Source organism: Penicillium cinerascens (assembly GCF_028974065.1).
Source record: "Penicillium cinerascens strain IBT 15544 chromosome Unknown contig_1_segment0_segment0, whole genome shotgun sequence".
Lineage (NCBI taxonomy): Eukaryota > Fungi > Ascomycota > Eurotiomycetes > Eurotiales > Aspergillaceae > Penicillium > Penicillium cinerascens.
The window spans coordinates 2,132,359-2,150,713 of record NW_026695287.1 but is presented as its reverse complement, the minus strand read 5'-3'; the positions used below and the strand labels follow the sequence as shown (position 1 = coordinate 2,150,713).

Genomic DNA, 18,355 nt, shown 5'->3' with positions numbered 1-18,355 from the left:
ATGGGGGAAGAGGTGATCGATATATATACGATGGAACACTAATTCCAGTTATCTAGAGCGAATTGACGGCTTATCTGTCAATCGAGACTTCAGACTATGTTAATTGACGGCGACTTACACGGTCCGGTCTCGCTGTATCGGGCGGGGCTCCCGTCGAGCCGATCACGTGGGTCCGATGAAGTTACTGGATACAGTTTAGAGGTTTTCACTTAAAATGCTTACCGCCTGCTACGGGCCGTGCACGGGCCGGTCATGCCAGTCACCCTGCGAATTGATCGTGAACAGATGGCAACCCAGTGAGCCGGCTCTGGCTCTAGCAGGCGTGCGCGCGGGTAGGCCTCGACATCGCGGGGTAACCCGTTATGGATCGAGACTTATAACGAGACGTGGCGGAGATAGTTCTTATAGGCCGTGGTGCAAACATGTCACCTGAATCTAGGAAAGGAGTCAAAAGCTTTTGCCAGCCTCATTTAAGTAGCTTGTCCTATCAAGACATGATAGTGAGACCAAGAAAGAAAGAAAGAAAGTGACAGCATCCCATGTAACGTGAACACGATGCGATGTGAGAGCAAAGCAACTGGTGAATGGTCAAGTCACGGGCCGGGACCAGGCACCGTTATGTAATCTGATTGATGCCTGAGGCCTGCGACAACACCATTATTCTTCGCTCGGTCCAAGGTCGCAAACCAATTTTTGCCTGTATCCTCTTCCTTTGTGCTCTGCATTGTCCCACTCATCTGTGTCACTCATTCTTGACTTTTGGCACGGGTCTCTCCATTGTTACCTGTTAAATCGCCCTCTTGCCACTGCCGGGAAACTTTGCCTCGACCCCCACCGCATTCTCACGGACGTCGCGTATCCGCGCCACAACCTCACAAACGCGATCTCCTCAATACCTAAGCTGCAGCTGCAGTGACTGCAGATACCGTTCAATCCTGGGTGGCCAAAATGGCGGCCAACATGGCTTGCGGTAGTGGTTCTGAGGCTGAGGCATCGGGTGTAAGCTTTCACGACCCTTTGATAGCTTACAGAGTTCAAAACTGACGCTGTTCAAGCTTTTCAACACGCTCCAAACCCATGTGAACGATATTCGAAACCTAATACAGTGCGGCATCTGTATCCGACCTCTCTACGAGCCCTACACCCTAGCCTGTGGACACACCTTCTGCTATTCTGTAAGTCTCTCACATACACCCAGTCTATTCTCCGTGGACTGTCTAACATCGCGCAGTGTCTCTCATCATGGTTCTCCGGTGGTAGGTCGAAGAGGACATGTCCTGACTGTCGAGCGCCTGTCAAAAACCAACCTGCGCCGGCATATCTGGTAAGCCTGCTTTCTTTAATGTTCTCATGCAGACACCCTAATATTTTGCGCTTTAAATAGGTTAGAGCAGTCGTCCACATGTTTACGAGTCGCGCGGAGCTCTTGGACAAGGGGGAGACTACCGCCGAGCATTCGAAATACCAACAAGAAGAGGCGGGTCGATTAGACAAGGACAAGGCAAATACGGATCCACAGAAGGGTGGCTTGTTTGGAGGACTGTTCAACCCAAAAGCCCCTTCATTGAAACCGGTTGTCGATGTGGATGATGGGGTCGTTCGATGTCCAACCTGTGCCTGGGAACTTGAGGATGGCGAAGAATGCCTCAGCTGCGGCTGGCGTTATCGCCCAGACGATGAAAGGACAGACTATAGTGGCGAGGACGACATCAGTGAAACCGACTACGACTCTATATATGACGGAGAAGATTTAGACGAGGTTGAATTCGGAGGTGTTGATGCCGAGGACATGTTCAACCAATTTGGATCGTTCGGCGCACCGCCGTATCGATATGCAGACCCTAACATCGCCGTTGTTTCGGCAATTAACCAAGCGATGAATGGATTGTGGCATCCAAATCACCCGCAAGCATGGCGCCCTCGTCCTCACCCACACCCTCAATTTCACCCACACCCTCGCCCTCACTCTCATCCTCACCCGGCGCAAATGTTCCACTCCGAGGTGAGTGAGGGAGACGAGGAAGACGAGGAAGACGAAGAAGACGAATACGATGACATGGACTCGTTTATTGACGACGACGAAGTTCGCCCGGATAGGGAAGATGATGCGGAGTCCGATGGCGTCACAGTGGTTGGCAGTGCTCCTATTCGGAACCGAGCTTTGCCGTCATGGGGCCCGCCGCGTTATAGCGACGTCTCATATGCTCCCATTTCGGAAGACGAAGAGGAAGGCAGCGAGGTCTATGAGGAAGAAGATAGCTTTGCAGAAGCCAGGCAACCCTGGGAGGTCTCCTCTCCTTCCTCTCACAGTCCTTCCTTTGAAAGACCATCCAACAGAGGAGGGGCAGGCAGCGGCCCTGTATTCCATGACACGCGATCATCTCCGATGGTTTCCGAGGCCGAAACAAACGATGCAGTGGATCCTGAAATGGCCCATGCTCATCGTTATTACGAGGAAGGTTTCTACCCTACCGATCATGACAGTGGACAAGAGAGCGACAGCTCTGCTCCAAGACCTATGAGGCCCGTCAGGACCACTGGCATTTCTGCCGTCAATGCAATCACCATTGATGATTCTGAAGATGAACAACCAGTCGGGCCAGTGAGGAGAGCAACACAGCGCCGCCGTGCCCGAGCGACTCCTTACTGAATGCTATGATAATTTCTGCCTCATTTTCTTGCTTTAATATCCTCCTTTGCATACTTGGTGTTGTCTCCATGTTTTCAAATAGCGCGGCGCTTCGAATGGAATAGAAAAAGGCTCGGCGCTTCCTTTCAGGACTTTAACTCTTTCTCGCAGCCAAATGACACCGGATCTTCTATGTTCATGCTTTCTCCTGCTACCTGAAAAACACAACGTGTCCCACGAATACCCATCGTGTCTTTCCTTTTTGGCTCGGGTCTTAGTCTTATCTTTGATCATCTGTTCTTTGTCGGAGAATCCCTAGAAAGTCAAAAGGGCGTATTAGACACATTAATTGCAATCTAGCCGCCAGGCTCTGGGATGTACAGAAGATTTTAAACCCAAATTAAATACCTAAAGTAACACATGGCAAGCACCTTTCCTAAAGATCATCCTTCGACGATGTAATTTGGTTGGTTAGTTAACTAAACTTTCGTCGATGCCTGATGAATCGGGCCATAAACTACATTCCCACGTGGTTTTCTCTCGTAGCATTTCTTCAACTCAACCAACACTCTTCTCTCCACTCCTTAACCCTGGCTCTTATTAAGTCTACCGATATCTCTTTTGCGGCTGCAGAGTATCTACAAAGGTGGCCGTAGCTTGACTTGATTGGGTACAGAACGGACAGGGATGAACCGCCGCATCATCCGAGCACCTGTTATTTACTCTCCGAGGCCCGCCCTTTGTGCTTTAGAAAGCACGTATAGCAGTTGTTCTCGCGCCTTTTCTAGGGTTTGTCCCTCTATGTGACTTGGCGATTCAATTTCTGACTCGTGAGTCATCCAGGGAAACTGTCAAGCGAGCCATTCATTGAAGAGGGTCCCGAATAATTCGTGTCTACTCTCCCCAAGATCAACTTTCCAAATTCTCGCGTTAGGTACTCAGGCAGGACTCAGGAAAATGTCTTCTCGTACTGCGCCGTACGGCCATTGGAAGAGTCCGCTCACTGCAGAGCTTTTGGCAGGCTCGAGCATTTCGCTCCAAGAAGTCGTTGTCAACGTGAGTGATCGGCTTACCCTGGACCTGGGTAGTTTTGGCTAATTCTGTTCAGGAATCCACGGGGGCAATTTACTCCATTGAATGCCGGCCTACGGAGGATGGCCGCTTTGCTATTGTGCAGCACCTCAATGGACAAACCAAGGATGTTTTGCCCAAGGAGCTGAGTGCCCATGCCACGGTGCAGGAACTCGGTGGTGGCTCCATTTCCGTGAGACCTGATGGTCAGATTCTGTTGTCTGATGAGAATTCTTGCAACATCTATCTTCTGGATCCGCAATCGAGCCAAGTCAAGCTCATCCTCGAAGCACCCAAGGGTATCCGATATGCGGAATTCAACACCCATCCAACAATCCCGGAGTGGATAATTGCGATCAAAGAAGATCACCGTGAGGCTACTCCAGAGACTCAAGCAACCCACGTACACAATACTCTGGTGGCAATCAACATCGAGTCCGGGAAAGAAACCACTATTGCCCAAGGTGACGATTTTTACAGCCACCCAAAATTCGACCCTGCAGGCAAATATGTCTCATGGATTCAATGGACTCATCCCGACATGCCATGGACCGGCACTGTGCTTCACGTGGCAGAGTGGGCAAATGGGTCGTTGCAGAAGGACACCCCCGTCGCCGGGAAAGCTATGGCGGAAAGTATCGCCCAGCCCAAATGGGGCTTGGACGGACTCCTGTACTTTGCTAGCGATCGCACCGGCTTTTGGCAATTATACTCATATGACCCGAAGAGCGCCAATTTGCGCGGTCTTTCACTCAAGGGCCTAGAGAATGCCGATTTTGCCATTGCGGAATGGGAACTTGGAAGGTATGTTAGGGAGATCATTCAATTGTCGTTACGAGTAGTTTAACCCTTGCTTAGTTCCACATACATCTCCTTGGATGAGAGGACCATAGTGGCAACGGCCATCACCCACGCCACGAGCAAAATCGTGCTTATCGACACTGTCGATCTGTCTGTGCGAGACTTGGGTCTCCCCTATGTGGATATTGGATTCCGTGCCAACGGAATTTACCGAGTTTCACCCAACAGCTTTGCAGTTGTTGCTGCATCGGCAACATCTTTCCAAGAACTGGCCTTGGTATCGATCACGCCCTCCTTTGAAACGCAGAGGAAGGTTCTCACCTCAACTGCATCATTTGACCTAGCGCCAGAATATATCTCTCGTGCCCAAGAATTCACTGCTCCTCAGAAGTATGGTCCACGATGTGACGGCAATGTGCACATGTTCTATTTCCCCCCTCGCAACCCGGACTTCCAAGCTGATGGGTCACATCCTCCTCCTGTTCTGGTATACGTTCATGGAGGACCCAATGGAAATGTCACCCCGGCTTTGAATCTAGAGATTCAATTCTATACCACACGTGGCTTCGCCGTTTGCGCTGTCAATTACACGGGGTCTACAGGTTTCGGACGCGAGTATCGCGAACGACTATCTGGATATTGGGGCCAGGTTGACGTGGGCGACGCAGTCAGCGCCGTCGAGCACCTTGCAAATGAAGGGTTGATCGATAAATCCCGCGTCGGTATCTATGGCGGAAGTGCCGGTGGATACTTGACCCTGCAAGCGCTGCACATGTATCCCGATGTCTGGACCGCCGGGATTAGTTCCTATGGCATCAGCGACGTGAAGATGCTGCAGGCAGACTCATATAAGTTTGAAAGTCAAGACGTGGACCGGTTACTGCTTTGTAAGACGGAGTACAAAGACCGGGAGGAGGAGCTGAAGAAGCGCAGCCCTTGTTTCTATGCCGAACAAATCAAGGCGCCGTTGCTTCTTCTTCAAGGTACTGTGGATATGGTGGTTCCGGTGGCACAAGCCCGGATGATGGCTAGTGCTATGCATGCTCATGGTAGAGTTGCCGAGGTGGTAGAATTCCAAGGTGAAGGCCATGGGTGGCATGGGCACAAGGCCATTCTTGAGTCTTTCAAACAAAAGGAGAACTGGTGGAAGCGTCACCTGACGTAATGCAAGCTCATTCATACATTTTAATGCTGTCGGATATCAATCTAGTGTCTTTGCTAATAGAAAAATACAATTATGTCAATGCGAGCTATTTATTACTCCAACCATGCCAATATTGTTTATTTCCCTGATTCAGAGCTTTGGGCCCTCCGTCTTTCCGCCTCTTCTCCATGAACCAGCGAATTTCCATTGCATAAGGGGCCCACGAGTGCAATTGCTTGAACGGTAACGCAGACGGTGAATGTCAGCCCGATGCCAATGCCATTAATCATGGGCATGACGAAACTTGTATGTGAACGCGGTGGGGGTATTGGATTGTCAGCCAAATAGAAGAATGGAAAGGCACTGTAGGGAAGAGAAGAATGGAACAAGTCAAAGACGAGCTTTCTCAATCGGGAAGTCTTCTTGACTCACAGTGTTCTTTGATTGATCCCCGGCTTCAACGTCAGATTGAGGCTCGAACTTGGCCTTGATGCGGCGATAGTCCAGATCGGATGGTTTGTCGAACTTGCCAACCGTAAAACACTTATGGGACGGGTTTGTTTGTGCCCATATGCTTTTTATAGGGGATCATCAGACACGGGTTTTGAATATGCTTATCGAAGTTTTATTGCTGGGGCTGTGGAACCAGCGCTTTCATAGACAGATCTCTACATAGTCCCGAGATGACAGAAAATCTGAGTTGTTCTCTAATAAAGATATTCAATATGTATGCAAGATGATAAAATACATGCAAATTCCGACTCCAGGACACCACACTCCAAATAACGCTCCTATTTTATTCTCCGTTCCCGTACAGAGCCAGATTACGGAGTCCAAACAAGGCTGACGGCAACCATGGAAACTTTTATACATCAGCCTCGGCGGCTTCCTTAGAGGCAAATGGAACCTCAAACACAACGGCACCATTGCGGCCTTGGGGAGCATCTCCTTCGTGGTAGTTGTTGGCGTAGAACTTCCATCGGCCAAGGCGGTGCTCCTTGCCAACTGCAGCGACAATGCACAAACCCCGAACCTCAGGCTCTGATTGAGGTTTAGACTTGGAGGATTTTGGAGCGGGCTGGCCTGAAGATGCACCCTCGGGGCGGCGCTCGAAGACGGCGATATCATTGATCACGCCCTTAATCAAAGGCTTGGGATCGGCCTTCTGTGCTTGCGATTTGGCCTCGACATCCATATCATCCGCATCGGGGGTGCCCTTTTGCGCAAGGGAGCTGTTGAGTTGTTGTGAGGGGGTGTCGGGGATCGGTTGGCCGGCACCAACAGGTCCCAGGGAAATGATGGTCTTCTTATCATCCGAAATGCGCCATGCGCGGATCCAACCATCCCAACTACCACTCAGAACGATATCAGTACCCGGGAGAGTGGTCAGCGCTGTGATCCAGCGAGGTGTGGGCCGCATGTGCCGGGCATTGTGGGCAGCAACCTCTGGGTCAACTTCAGGCGATAGTTCATCCAGAGGAGGAATGCTGTCCACGCCGTGTGCAAGAGGAATCGTATAGAGCGGCTTCTTTTTGTGCATTGACCAAAGGGAGATAGAGCCGGAGTCGGAACCAGTCACAAAGTGGGAGGGTGGCAGAGGAGCAATACAGTCGATATTGCTCTCCCGGTAAGGAGCGTTCTTGGAAGCACCACCACGGAACACAAGTTGACTCTCGTCAACAACCTTCCATAATCGCGCAGTCCGGTCGCGAGCTCCGACACTGACACATTGGTCAATAGTCATGGCTGCAACGCCGGTAACATGATCCTGGTGTCCGAACAACGTCTCGACGTATGCATGACCAGCCGAGGAAATGGACCAGGTCTTTAATGTGCGGTCATAGCTGCCTGAGAACAATTGTTCTCCGGAGCTCATAGTCGAGATGTGACGGGCGAAAGCGAGAGAAGCAACGGAATCACGGTGCTGCGTAAATGTCTTGGTCGGTGTTAGAGTCTCCGCATCCCAGATCACTAGTTTATTGTCACTTCCACCAGTAGCAAGAAACTTTCCAGAAGGAGAAACCGCAACAGACAGGATATTTCCTGTATGCCCTTGCTCCTCGCCGCCGATTTTGCGGGCGCCCCGGAAGTATCTGACCCGCTTAGGCGTCTTACGCTGGGGACGTGGAGGCCGTTTCGAATTTGGGTCGGCGGGCTTCGGTTCGCTAGGAGTCGCCAGTTCCCACTTGATCAAAGTCTTGTCTTTACTAACGGTATAGACATATGGCGCATGGATGGCAATCGAGGTCGTAGACTGCGTATCGGAGCGGAAGAAAGAGTGGGATGCGGTGGGAAACGATAATTTTGAGCCGAGAAGGCGAAATACTCTGCCCTTGAATTCATCGACATCTTCCTTCAGCCTCTCGGCGATCAGGTCTCGATCAATGTCTGCTGCATCGTATCCAACTTCGTCAACCTCATCCCGGACATTGTCCAAGTAGCGTTCGGCGAGTTTCAACCGTCGGTCTGCGGCCGTCTCGCCGTCGTCCGAGTCGGACCCGGATTCTTCGCCCGATTCTGCGGACGCGATTTTGTCATCTTCATCCAAGTCACTTCCAGAGATCGATTCCTCTCTTTCTCTCGCTCGTCGGTCTCCTGCGCCTTCTTTCTGGGCATCAACGCCTCGTTTCTTGGATCCCGGAGCTGCGGCGCGGTCGTCTCTCTTGCGCTTGCGCTGGGAAGTGGGGACGGTGAAAAAGGAAGACATGGCGATCTTCAAGAGAAGATTTCCAATGTATGTCCCTGCGAATTTTTGCGGGTCAAAGGCCCCGGGCAGGAAAGTGAGGTTCGTGGAAGTCGAGTCTGCGCGGATCAACTTTTTTTTCGGGCAAAAAACCGCTGTCGGCGGCGGCTGAGTCAGCAGGGTAGCTGAGAGCTCCAGGCTTCAAGCTCGCCGCGCGGTCATCATCCAACCACATCTTCCCTTCATCGCCCTTTTTGGAACCTCGCCTTTCCTTATTACGCTTGTTTTCTACTCATCGCAAATATGTAAGTCCCTGGTACATACTGTTCGTCAATTCTACGACATGCAATTAACACTGCGTGCGTGCTAGGGAGGTTCTCTTGGGCATCACCGGCAAGGACTTCGTCATTATGGCCGCATCCAAGGCCATAATGCGAGGTCCGACCATCATTAAGGCGGAGGACGACAAGACACGGCAGTTGAACCCGCACACACTCATGGCCTTCTCCGGAGAGGCTGGAGATACCGGTGAGTAGCTGGTGACTCGCAACGGAACATGGGTCAAATACTGATCATTTGTAACTAGTGCAATTCGCGGAATTCATCCAGGCCAACATCAAATTGTACTCGATGCGCAACGATACCGAACTCAGTCCCGCCGCCGTTTCGAACTTCGTCCGAGGAGAGCTGGCCCGCAGCTTGCGATCACGAAGCCCGTACACTGTGAATCTCCTGTTGGGAGGCCTGGATCCTGTCACTGAGGAGCCGAGTCTGTACTGGGTGGACTATCTGGCCTCGTTGGCACCCGTACCATACGCCGCCCACGGCTACGCCCAGTACGTTTTGACCCTTCTGCATACCGACTCGAGTTGAGCTTTGGGTGGATCATAAATGCTAATGTTTGTAGATACTACTGTCTTTCTCTCCTCGACAAGCACCACAACCCTAACATCTCCTTTGAAGAAGGCATGAAGCTCCTCGAGATGTGCACAGATGAACTCAAGCGCCGCCTACCCATTGACTACAAGGGTGTATGTTACACTTTACTTTCTCTTATCATTTCTTTGCTGACAACTATATTCAGGTTCTGGTGAAGGTAGTGACGAAAGATGGTGTGCGGGAGGTTCCCTTCGATAACGATCGTGTCGCACGGAGTGCTTAATGGACGACATGCCAGGGTGTTTGTTGTATCATATCCTATGACGTTTTGAATTTGATTACGGGATAAACCACACATGTTTGGCACAACATGCGCATCGAAAAATAGCAGGATGTGGCTTATGGGCATCTTAGTTCATCGTAAATACATTCAAATTAAGTGTAGAACTGAAATACAAAATCACTGAATCATTGAATCACTGAACTGAATGCTGCGGTGCACAATTCCATGTTTGTCATGTTTGCATCGATTCCCCAAGCTCACGGAACAGAAGATCTTCATCGTTTCATTCTCTCGCCACCGACACACCTTTGGACCGTCGCAATGTCAAAAAGACACGCAGAGCTACCCCTGGAGCAGAATTTCCCGGGGTCACCAGCCTCGAAAAAGGCGCGCGTGGAGGATGAAACCGGGGGCAATTCCGGCAACGGCGCGCCCGCGCATCGAGCCAGCGGCCAGGAGCTCGAGCAAGACGAACGCAATGGCAATGATATACTAGCAGCCGCTGACCTAGAAGGAGAGGAGCTGCAGGAAGCAGCTCAAGATGTGTCAGAGTCCTCGGATATTGATATCGACGAAGAGGCCCCCGCCCTCAGCGCGCCTAAGCGGCAAACTCAGCCCATGGAAGGTTACGGTGACCTCTATCTCGACACCGTCAACCGCAGTGTGCTAGACTTCGATTTCGAGAAGCTGTGCTCCATCAGTCTGTCCAATATCAACGTTTATGCCTGCCTCGTGTGCGGCAAATATTTCCAAGGACGCGGTCCCAAATCACATGCGTATTTTCACGCGCTCGAGGTCGGACACCATGTGTTCATCAATATTAGCTTGAAGAAGGTCTATGTCCTGCCCGAAGGCTACGAGGTCAAGAGCAAGAGCTTGGATGATATCAAATATGTGGTGGATCCCCATTTCACCAAGGATGCGGTTGTGAAACTCGACAGAGAGGTCCACGACGCCTGGGATCTTTCGGGGTCTCGGTACAGACCAGGTTAGACATTCCAATTGCAAACAGCGGAGACCCTATGCTAATGATGTCTATAGGATTTGTGGGAATGAATAACATCAAGGCCAACGACTACTTTAACGTGGCAGTCCAACTATTGGCGCATGTCCTTCCCATCCGGAACTTCTTCCTTCTCCATGATTTCCCAACGCCGGGCACCCCAGAGCTTGTTCTTCGATTCAGAACTCTTGTGCGCAAGCTATGGAATCCAAAGGCATTTCGGTCCCATGTGTCTCCGCACGAGTTACTGCAGGAAGTTGCATTGCGATCCTCAAAGCGCTTCACCCTCACCCAACAATCAGACCCCGTGGATTTCCTTTCCTGGTTCCTGAACAATCTTCATCTCTCGCTGGGCGGCTCCAAGAAGCCATCCTCGACACCAACTAGTGTCATTCATGCTGCTTTCCAGGGTCGCGTCCGGATCGAATCACAGGCCATTACCGCGCACTCCGACACCCAAAACGCCCGTCTTGTCTTCACAGAATCTGGCGATATCAAAAGCAATGTTACCCCCTTCCTCATCCTCACCCTGGATCTACCTCCAACCCCCCTCTTCCAGTCCGCCAACCGCGAATCCATCATCCCACAGGTGCCTTTGACTACTCTCCTCAACAAATACAATGGCCTCACAGCCTCTGAAAAGATGGCGCACCGTGTCCGACACCGTCTCCTCCACCCGCTTCCGCCCTTCCTTCTTTTCCACATCAAGCGCTTCAGCAAGAACCGCTTCGTCTCTGAGCGCAACCCAACAATTGTTACCTTCCCTTCCCCTCGCTCCCTCGACATGTCACCATACGTCGAACCCAATCCAGAGATCTGGCCTCCGGGCGAGCCAATCATGTACGATCTCGTCGCCAACATCATTCTCGACCCCAGCGTCGCCGCGCCAGGTGCCAACGAAGATGCAGCCGACAAGGGTGTCAACGCCGCCTCCGGAGCCGCAGGCTCTTCCACGGGAGCTGGTGCGGGCAGCGAGAAGGTCTCTTGGCTCGTCCAACTGCACGACAAAGCTGTCTCAGCTGAAAATTCCCGTCACCAACAAGGCGGTGCGGCAGAGCAGCAACACCGTGGCTCCGAGTGGCTCGAGATTCAAGATCTATTTGTCAAGCGTGCTGAGAGCGAGACTCTGTTCACGCGCGAGGGCTACTTGATGGTCTGGGAACGGCGCAAGGTTTCCGGGCAGAAGGGGAAGAGCCGCACGAAGTAAAACGAAAAACTACGGATCGAATAAGGGGAGTTTGCCTAGGGGAGGCTTTTTATCTTATACTGGTGCTTTGTACGCGGAGCATTTCTTCTCGATGGCTCTTGGGGCAGAACGTGCTTGGGCAACTGCGTTAATGGCAGATCTGGTGTACTACTAGAAATATGACGACTTCACGCTACAATTATAACCCTAAGACGTAGGTCATATACAAAATGTAGATGCAGTAAAAGTAAAGCAATATATGATTACATTCCGCTGTGGAGTTGCATGCTCAGTCGGCTTTATAGAGTCCCCCAACCACAAAACTTCCGCCCAATTCTCATCGTTGAGCCAACCAGGAATCCCCATACGCCTGCTCGTAAAGCAGCCTGCATGCCTCTCATAAGCACCAATCTTCCGGTATATGCCAGCCTATCGGACCAGGAGTCTCCACCGAACCAAAGGTCCATGGAATGAATATCCGAAAGCCGAATTGTGGATGAAGGATGCGCGGAAAGGTAGGAGTGAGCCAGAGAGCGCAAGGTAAGTGATTCCAATGGAGAGAGAATGATGGTGCTAATGATGGCCGCAAGGTGTGATGCCAGTGAATCCACTGGATGTGCGGAAAGGAGGGTGACCCGGTGAGCGGTCATGGACTGGGTTGTGACAGTTTGGCCCGGGAGGCGAGAGAAGTTTGGAGGACCGAGTGCAGGGTCTGGGGGAATGTCTGCCCTTTGAGCTGTCCCTACAGCTAAGGGTAATTGACTTTCAGGCTCCTCATCATTCGGTTCCTCGACACCATCTGGCAGGATGTTGGGCACGTTTGATGTTTGCCCTTCTTGTGGGAGAGGTGGGAGAGGATGGCCAATGGCAGTAGCCTCTTCTATCAAGTCTTGAGATTCGTCGTCAACCATAGGTAGGTCTTGAGCTGTTGTATAGCTTGCTCCTGCAGTTATATTCGAATCATTATCTGGATCCGCTGAAGTCCCTTGTTGAGCAGCTTGGCTCAAAATCAATGCCTCGAGGAACTCGGCGATCGACCTGCGATCAGGGACGGCTGAAGGCCGTAAGCCAGAATGTTGCCGGCTCGTTCTGGGTAATAGGTTTGAGGCTATCCCCTGGCCTTGGACGCTGCGGTTATGGTTGCCCAAAAGCTCCAGCTGCATAGTGATGATATCGGAACTTTGATGGATCAAGGAAGCCCGCACACGAGGTGAAGTTGGAGGAGACGTCTCTGGTGATGACGGGCGAGAGAAAAGTGTATTTGAGCGGGAATTTTGTCGGTCTGTTGTAGTTTCCTCCGCGCCTTGTGTGTGGCTTATCTGGCTCTGTGAAGCCGTGGTATTCGAGTGTGCACTTGTTCGGCCCAGTGTCGCCATTTCAGAAAACAAATCGTTACTCATTTCTCCCGGGGATTGGGACATGCGATTTTCGTTTGTGAGTAATTGATTCATTTCCAGCGCCAATTCTGCTTCACTCATTTGGGCAGATTCTGCAACGACCGGCAGACCAAGACGTCCAATGTTTGTCGTATTTGTATGGGGAAAGGAGCCCAGACGCCTGGCGAACCGATCCTCCGGCTCGTCATCAATAGGAACGTTGCGAAGATGAACTTCTTCGAGCTCATTCTGCAATGACTCGATTGAATTTCGAAGCGTTTCTATCCTTTCCAATTGACCACCGTCCTTACTTTGCGCGTCAGACTTTGGCTTTGACAAAAGGCCGAAAAAGGAGAACACCCATCCTTGGAAGGTCACAAGTTCACACTTAATATCCTCAAGCAATGTGAGCTTGGCACGGCGCATTTCCTCCGAGGACCTGCGGCCAAGAGTGGGAACCACCCAGTCGACAAGATTCTCTTCATATGCAACTCGAATTGAAAGCTCATCGACAACAGTGGGCTTCGGCAGCTGACGACGGACTAGTCTGTAAATGCGCTCTTCGAGCTCTGGTCGCAGATAAAAGGCAAAAAGGAAGGTCAAAACTCCTGGGGAGGCCAGCAGGCGCAGAAGGAATCCGCCGGCCGAGGGTATAGATAAGTCGGCGGGAAGAGGGGGCAATTGAACCAGAGATTCCTTGCCAAAGGGTATCAGAAAGCGAGCGCTGGGAATGGCGTTTGAAGGCACAAGTGAAAGAGACTGAAGTAACGAATACATGTACGCTTCCACTGACAAGAGGAGGACCGAGCTCCTCGCCCTATAGTTATCATCAATATCATGAAAATATCTTAGCAAAAAGAAAAGTTCTTACACTGTATATGTGAGCCCGAAGAGAGATCGGACTCCGAGCGAGAGACTTCCGTTGCCTCTGGTGTCCACCAAATAATCTCGGGCCGTGATAAAGATCCGCTTCAGGGGGGTTGTCTCGAGCGATGGCCAACCCACTGGACACTGCCCACGCGGGGATACCAGCTAAGTAGAAGCCAAGCACCCCTGTCGCTCCACGCTCGGAGCGGATGACTTCAAGCAAAGCAGCATGCGTATAATGCCGATATGTCTGTATAACAAATGCCGGGCATTGAGCATGAGGAAGGCAAAGGCTTGGAGTATAGACATACCTGAATACGCCCGGTGAGAGAAGAGGACCACCAGGTGCCAAGGAACACAAACAGCTGATCGATTGTGGTGATCACAAGGCCGAAGTCATTCTCAGCGGCTATTTGGTTAATCTTCTCCTGGTCATTGGACGAGTTGGCGTTCCGGTCCTCGCCACTAACAACAACCCCCATTGTGGAAAGAATGTCGTTCTTTGCTCTGCGAAGTTCCCGGCCCAAAACCTTGGACTCGGGGTTGACTGGATGCCCTCGGGCATCATACTGCTGCATGTAGTTGTCGGAATGGACGTTTGACACCCTTCGCACTGGGCTCGAAGGGTCAATCACAGCAGTCTCTGGCGGTTCATAAGGCGACCGGCCCTTGTAATTAGTTAATATTGGAAACCATCAGACAGCAATGAAACAGGAGCAAAGTATGAAAGCAAAATGCCATGGCATTGAACAGGGACGGTCACATTCCAGCTAAATAGCGCGCTGCATGGAGATACTCCCCACCAGCTTCTTGAATGGGTCCACAGAAGGACAAGCCCTTCGTCTCATAAAGAGAGATAGGCATGAACCAGGCGGCGACTAGGAGTAGAGACAAGCGAGGAGCGGAAGGATGCTTACCAAAGCGAGCCGGTTTAAATAAGCCCGTCGGCCCATCGTATCTAAGGACGCCAAGGGCAGGACACATCACTTGGTAAATGAACTCATAGATCAGTCTTTCGAGATTCCCATGAGAGGAAAGAGGGATAATATATCGATGTGGCAGACGGTGAGGCGTCGCGGCCAAGTGACCTTATCGGGCGTGCTTATCGGAGTGCAAACAGTACAAACAGCCGAAAAAAAGTTGCCCGCGAAAAGCTCGGGCTCCGAACTTCATCGGCGTGGAATTGTCGCAAAGGGCTGCGATTCACATCATGTCGAAGGCAATTGTCAAAACTACCTTCGAGGCGTCTCGTACCCTCCGCCCCATCTATACCGGGGGCAGCACGGCGCTGGATGCCAGTGGCCGCATATTGCTGACCTGCGTGGGCGAAGATGCTTTGATCGTCGATTTAGAGACTGGTGACCAGCTTGCTAGTCTGGAAGGAGTGAGTTAATTTTTTCCAATGCAGTCGCAGAGCCTGTACTAACAATTTCATCAGGATGGAGAGATTATTACAAGCTTGGCGAGTATGTCGCTTTTCAATGCCGCTTATACGGCCGAACACTCACAGTTTCTATAGTCACGCCATCCGCTTCGCACGCCGTTGTCTGCTCGCGCTCGATGTCCATGCGCATCTACTCTCTTTCGCCTTTCGACGAAGCCTCCAAGACCATCGAGGCGGAGCTTGTTCGGTCCCTCAAACCCCACACCGCGCCTGTCGTGACAACCGCAATTGACCAGACCAGCACTCTTCTGGCCACAGGTGGTGCTGACGGTGCCATCAAGGTCTGGGACATTCGCGGAGGCTATGTGACGCACACCTTCCATGACCGTGGAGTCATCTCAGCCCTCTGCTTTTTCGAGGTTTCGGCTGCGGAGAGTGATGCAAAGTCTTCTTCCAAGAAGTCTAAGCGGAAGGCATCCGGAGAGGATGACGAAATTATGGACGACGCTGCATTGCATGCTACGGACTCTACAGCAGGGTTCCGACTTGCCAGTGGTAGTGAAGAGGGCAAAGTGCGCGTGTACGATTTGCACAAGAGGAAGTCGATTGCATCGCTCGACTCGCATGTCTCGCTTGTGCGCAGTTTGTCATTCTCTCCCACGGAGAATGCACTTCTCTCTGCTTCGAGAGACAAGACCGTTATTGTGTGGGACGCCCGCACCTGGAAAACTCGGAGAATTATCCCTGTGCTTGAGAGTGTGGAGGCTGCCTCCTTCATCGTTGATAGTGGAGTCTGTGTAGTTGGTGGAGAGAACGGCAGGTTGCGCGTTTTTGATGTCAACCGCGGCAGTGAGATCACGGAGGATCAGGAGGCAGGAGAGGACTTCGAGACCATTGTGGCTATTCAGTACTCGCCCGGTCTGCCCTTCATCATGACCGTGCACGCAGATCAGACTATCAGACTTCACTCGATCGAGTCTTTGTCGGATTACAAGCCAGGTTCGACGCTGGAGCCATTGACCATCACACGCCGCATTTCCGGAAACGATGACGAGTTCATTGACCTGGCTTACGTTGGTGGTGATCGATCAATGCTGGCACTGGCTACCAACACTGAGGGTATTCGAATTGTCTCCGTTGCTCCCTCGGAAGACCGACCATCAGCCCAGGGCGAGGAGTTCTTCGGTGCCGACATCGCCCACCTCGAGGCTCATGACGATATCATTATCTGTCTTGACGTCGACTGGTCTGGACACTGGCTTGTCACGGGTGCTAAGGACAACAAGGCCATTCTTTGGCGTATTGACCCTAAGACCTCATCTTATACTTGTTTCGCAACTTTGACCGGCCACGCCGAGTCATTGGGAGCGATTGCTCTGCCGCGAACTCCACCACCGGTTGGAAGCGCAGCTTATAACGACCCGGTCAATTACCCACCTCAGTTCCTCGTTACAGGCTCCCAGGACAGGACCGTGAAGCGCTGGGACATTGGCAAGCTGGGTCCGCTCAAAGGTGAGAAGCCACACAACCCCAAGGCAGTTTACACGAGACGGGCGCACGAGAAGGACATCAACTCGCTTGATATTGACGGAACCTCCTCCCTTTTTGCGTCCGCTTCTCAGGATAAGACTGTGAAGATTTTCGATGCCGAAGATGGATCTGCCATTGGAGTTCTTCGTGGTCACAAGCGGGGTGTTTGGGGCGTTCGATTCGCGCCTCAAAATACCCCCATCATCAACTCCGAGGCTGGAACCAGTACCAGCCGAGGTATTGTTGCAACTGGCTCTGGTGACAAGACCATCAAGGTCTGGAGCTTGTCCGATTATAGCTGTCTTCTCACTTTCGAGGGCCACACCAACAGTGTCCTCAAGGTGATCTGGCTTCCACCTCCCCAGGTCTCCAAGTCCAAGAATGACTATGATGATGACGATGACGAAGAGACCTCTGCTAGCAAGAACGCCGAGCAGACAAAGCCTCTCATCGCCTCCGCCGCCGCAGACGGCCTGGTCAAGATTTGGAGCCCATACACCGGTGAGCTCGAAACCACCCTCGACAACCACACAGACCGTGTCTGGTCCTTAGCGAGTCCTACGCCTTCCGGCTCTCGCTCCGACGTGAAGCCCACCTCCTCCAGATTCAATTCAACTCCCTACGCTCTGGCCAGTGGCTCCTCCGACTCCACCGTTACCTTCTGGGCCGACACCACATCCGCCACCTACACGGCCGCCGTGAACGCCAATTCCGAGCGCGTGGAGCAAGACCAGCAGCTGCAGAACTACATCCGCGCCGGCGCCTACCGCGAAGCCATCACCTTGGCCCTCCAGCTCAACCACCCAGGCCGTCTCCTCTCCCTCTTCACAGCCGCCATCAACGCATCCGATGACCCGACTCTTCCCGCCGAGGAGCGGGAGCGCGCAGCGGGCAGCTTGACAGGTAACCCGTCCATTGACGAGGTACTGCAGTCTCTCGACGCTACGAACCTGCGCACTCTCCTCCTCCGCCTGCGCGACTGGAACACCAACGCACGCACCTCACGCGTGGCCCAGCGTGTTCTCTACGCTCTGTTCCGGTCCTACCCAGCCTCGACCTTCGTCGAGCTGGCCACCCAGTCTGTCCGCGGCAAGGATGGCCGTGCTGCGGCTGGTCTCAAGGATATCCTGCAGGCTCTTGCTTCGTATACTGAGCGCCACTACCGCCGTGTCGAGGAGCTGACGGATGATAGTTTCCTTGTGGAGTGGGTGCTTAACGAGATGGATGGTGGCGTAGGCCTCGGTGGGCTTGGACTGATGAGTTTGCAGGAGGGTAAGACGAATGGAGAGGTGCCAGAGCATGAGAAGGACGTGATTATGTTGGAGGCTTAGGTCTGCATTGTATCTTGTGTATATTGACGGCGCTCTGTACTTTTGGAGTATATTGGGTTTGTGGGAAAGGATAAAAGCATCTACTTTCTCATAGAATTGATCTGTTATGTCACTTCATTTCAGTCTAAGCTGGTAGTATTATTCGGGGTATCTCTATTTTGGAATCTGCTAGACGCCAATTCTGTTGG

At 52.1% G+C, this 18,355-nt stretch overlaps 7 protein-coding genes across 7 annotated transcripts; 5 read left to right on the top strand and 2 right to left on the bottom strand.

Moving 5' to 3' along the window:
* Positions 1-948: 948 nt before the first annotated feature.
* On the top strand, positions 949-2,650 carry N7498_002354 (uncharacterized protein; the record flags this gene model as incomplete). The annotated part of the gene is made up of 4 exons (XM_058449416.1): positions 949-999; positions 1,056-1,175; positions 1,232-1,324; positions 1,385-2,650. The coding sequence occupies 4 exons, from the start codon at positions 949-951 to the stop codon at positions 2,648-2,650; spliced, it is 1,530 nt and encodes a 509-aa protein (XP_058311760.1).
* Positions 2,651-3,586: 936 nt separating this feature from the next.
* Positions 3,587-5,666, top strand: N7498_002353 (S9 family peptidase; the record flags this gene model as incomplete). Its single annotated transcript, XM_058449415.1, has 3 exons — positions 3,587-3,685; positions 3,738-4,504; positions 4,559-5,666. 3 exons carry the CDS (start codon positions 3,587-3,589, stop codon positions 5,664-5,666), a joined length of 1,974 nt encoding a protein of 657 aa, XP_058311759.1.
* An 844-nt stretch (positions 5,667-6,510) lies between these two features.
* Positions 6,511-8,352, bottom strand: N7498_002352 (ribosomal RNA-processing protein RRP9; the record flags this gene model as incomplete). The annotated part of the gene is made up of 1 exon (XM_058449414.1): positions 6,511-8,352. One exon carries the CDS (start codon positions 8,350-8,352, stop codon positions 6,511-6,513), a length of 1,842 nt encoding a protein of 613 aa, XP_058311758.1.
* Positions 8,353-8,559: 207 nt separating this feature from the next.
* Positions 8,560-9,596, top strand: pre1 (proteasome core particle subunit beta 4). Its single transcript, XM_058449413.1, has 5 exons — positions 8,560-8,633; positions 8,699-8,856; positions 8,915-9,164; positions 9,236-9,359; positions 9,413-9,596. Coding segments are annotated over exons 1-5 (612 nt in total). The 5' UTR covers positions 8,560-8,631; the 3' UTR covers positions 9,491-9,596.
* Positions 9,597-9,811: 215 nt separating this feature from the next.
* N7498_002350 (ubiquitin carboxyl-terminal hydrolase family protein) lies at positions 9,812-11,700 on the top strand (the record flags this gene model as incomplete). Its single annotated transcript, XM_058449412.1, has 2 exons — positions 9,812-10,478; positions 10,532-11,700. 2 exons carry the CDS (start codon positions 9,812-9,814, stop codon positions 11,698-11,700), a joined length of 1,836 nt encoding a protein of 611 aa, XP_058311756.1.
* Positions 11,701-11,978: 278 nt separating this feature from the next.
* On the bottom strand, positions 11,979-14,875 carry N7498_002349 (uncharacterized protein; the record flags this gene model as incomplete). Its single annotated transcript, XM_058449411.1, has 5 exons — positions 11,979-13,751; positions 13,849-13,872; positions 13,927-14,172; positions 14,234-14,590; positions 14,840-14,875. The coding sequence occupies 5 exons, from the start codon at positions 14,873-14,875 to the stop codon at positions 11,979-11,981; spliced, it is 2,436 nt and encodes an 811-aa protein (XP_058311755.1).
* A 257-nt stretch (positions 14,876-15,132) lies between these two features.
* Positions 15,133-18,167, top strand: N7498_002348 (U3 snoRNA-associated protein UTP13; the record flags this gene model as incomplete). Its single annotated transcript, XM_058449410.1, has 3 exons — positions 15,133-15,306; positions 15,361-15,388; positions 15,442-18,167. The coding sequence occupies 3 exons, from the start codon at positions 15,133-15,135 to the stop codon at positions 18,165-18,167; spliced, it is 2,928 nt and encodes a 975-aa protein (XP_058311754.1).
* Positions 18,168-18,355: the final 188 nt, after the last annotated feature.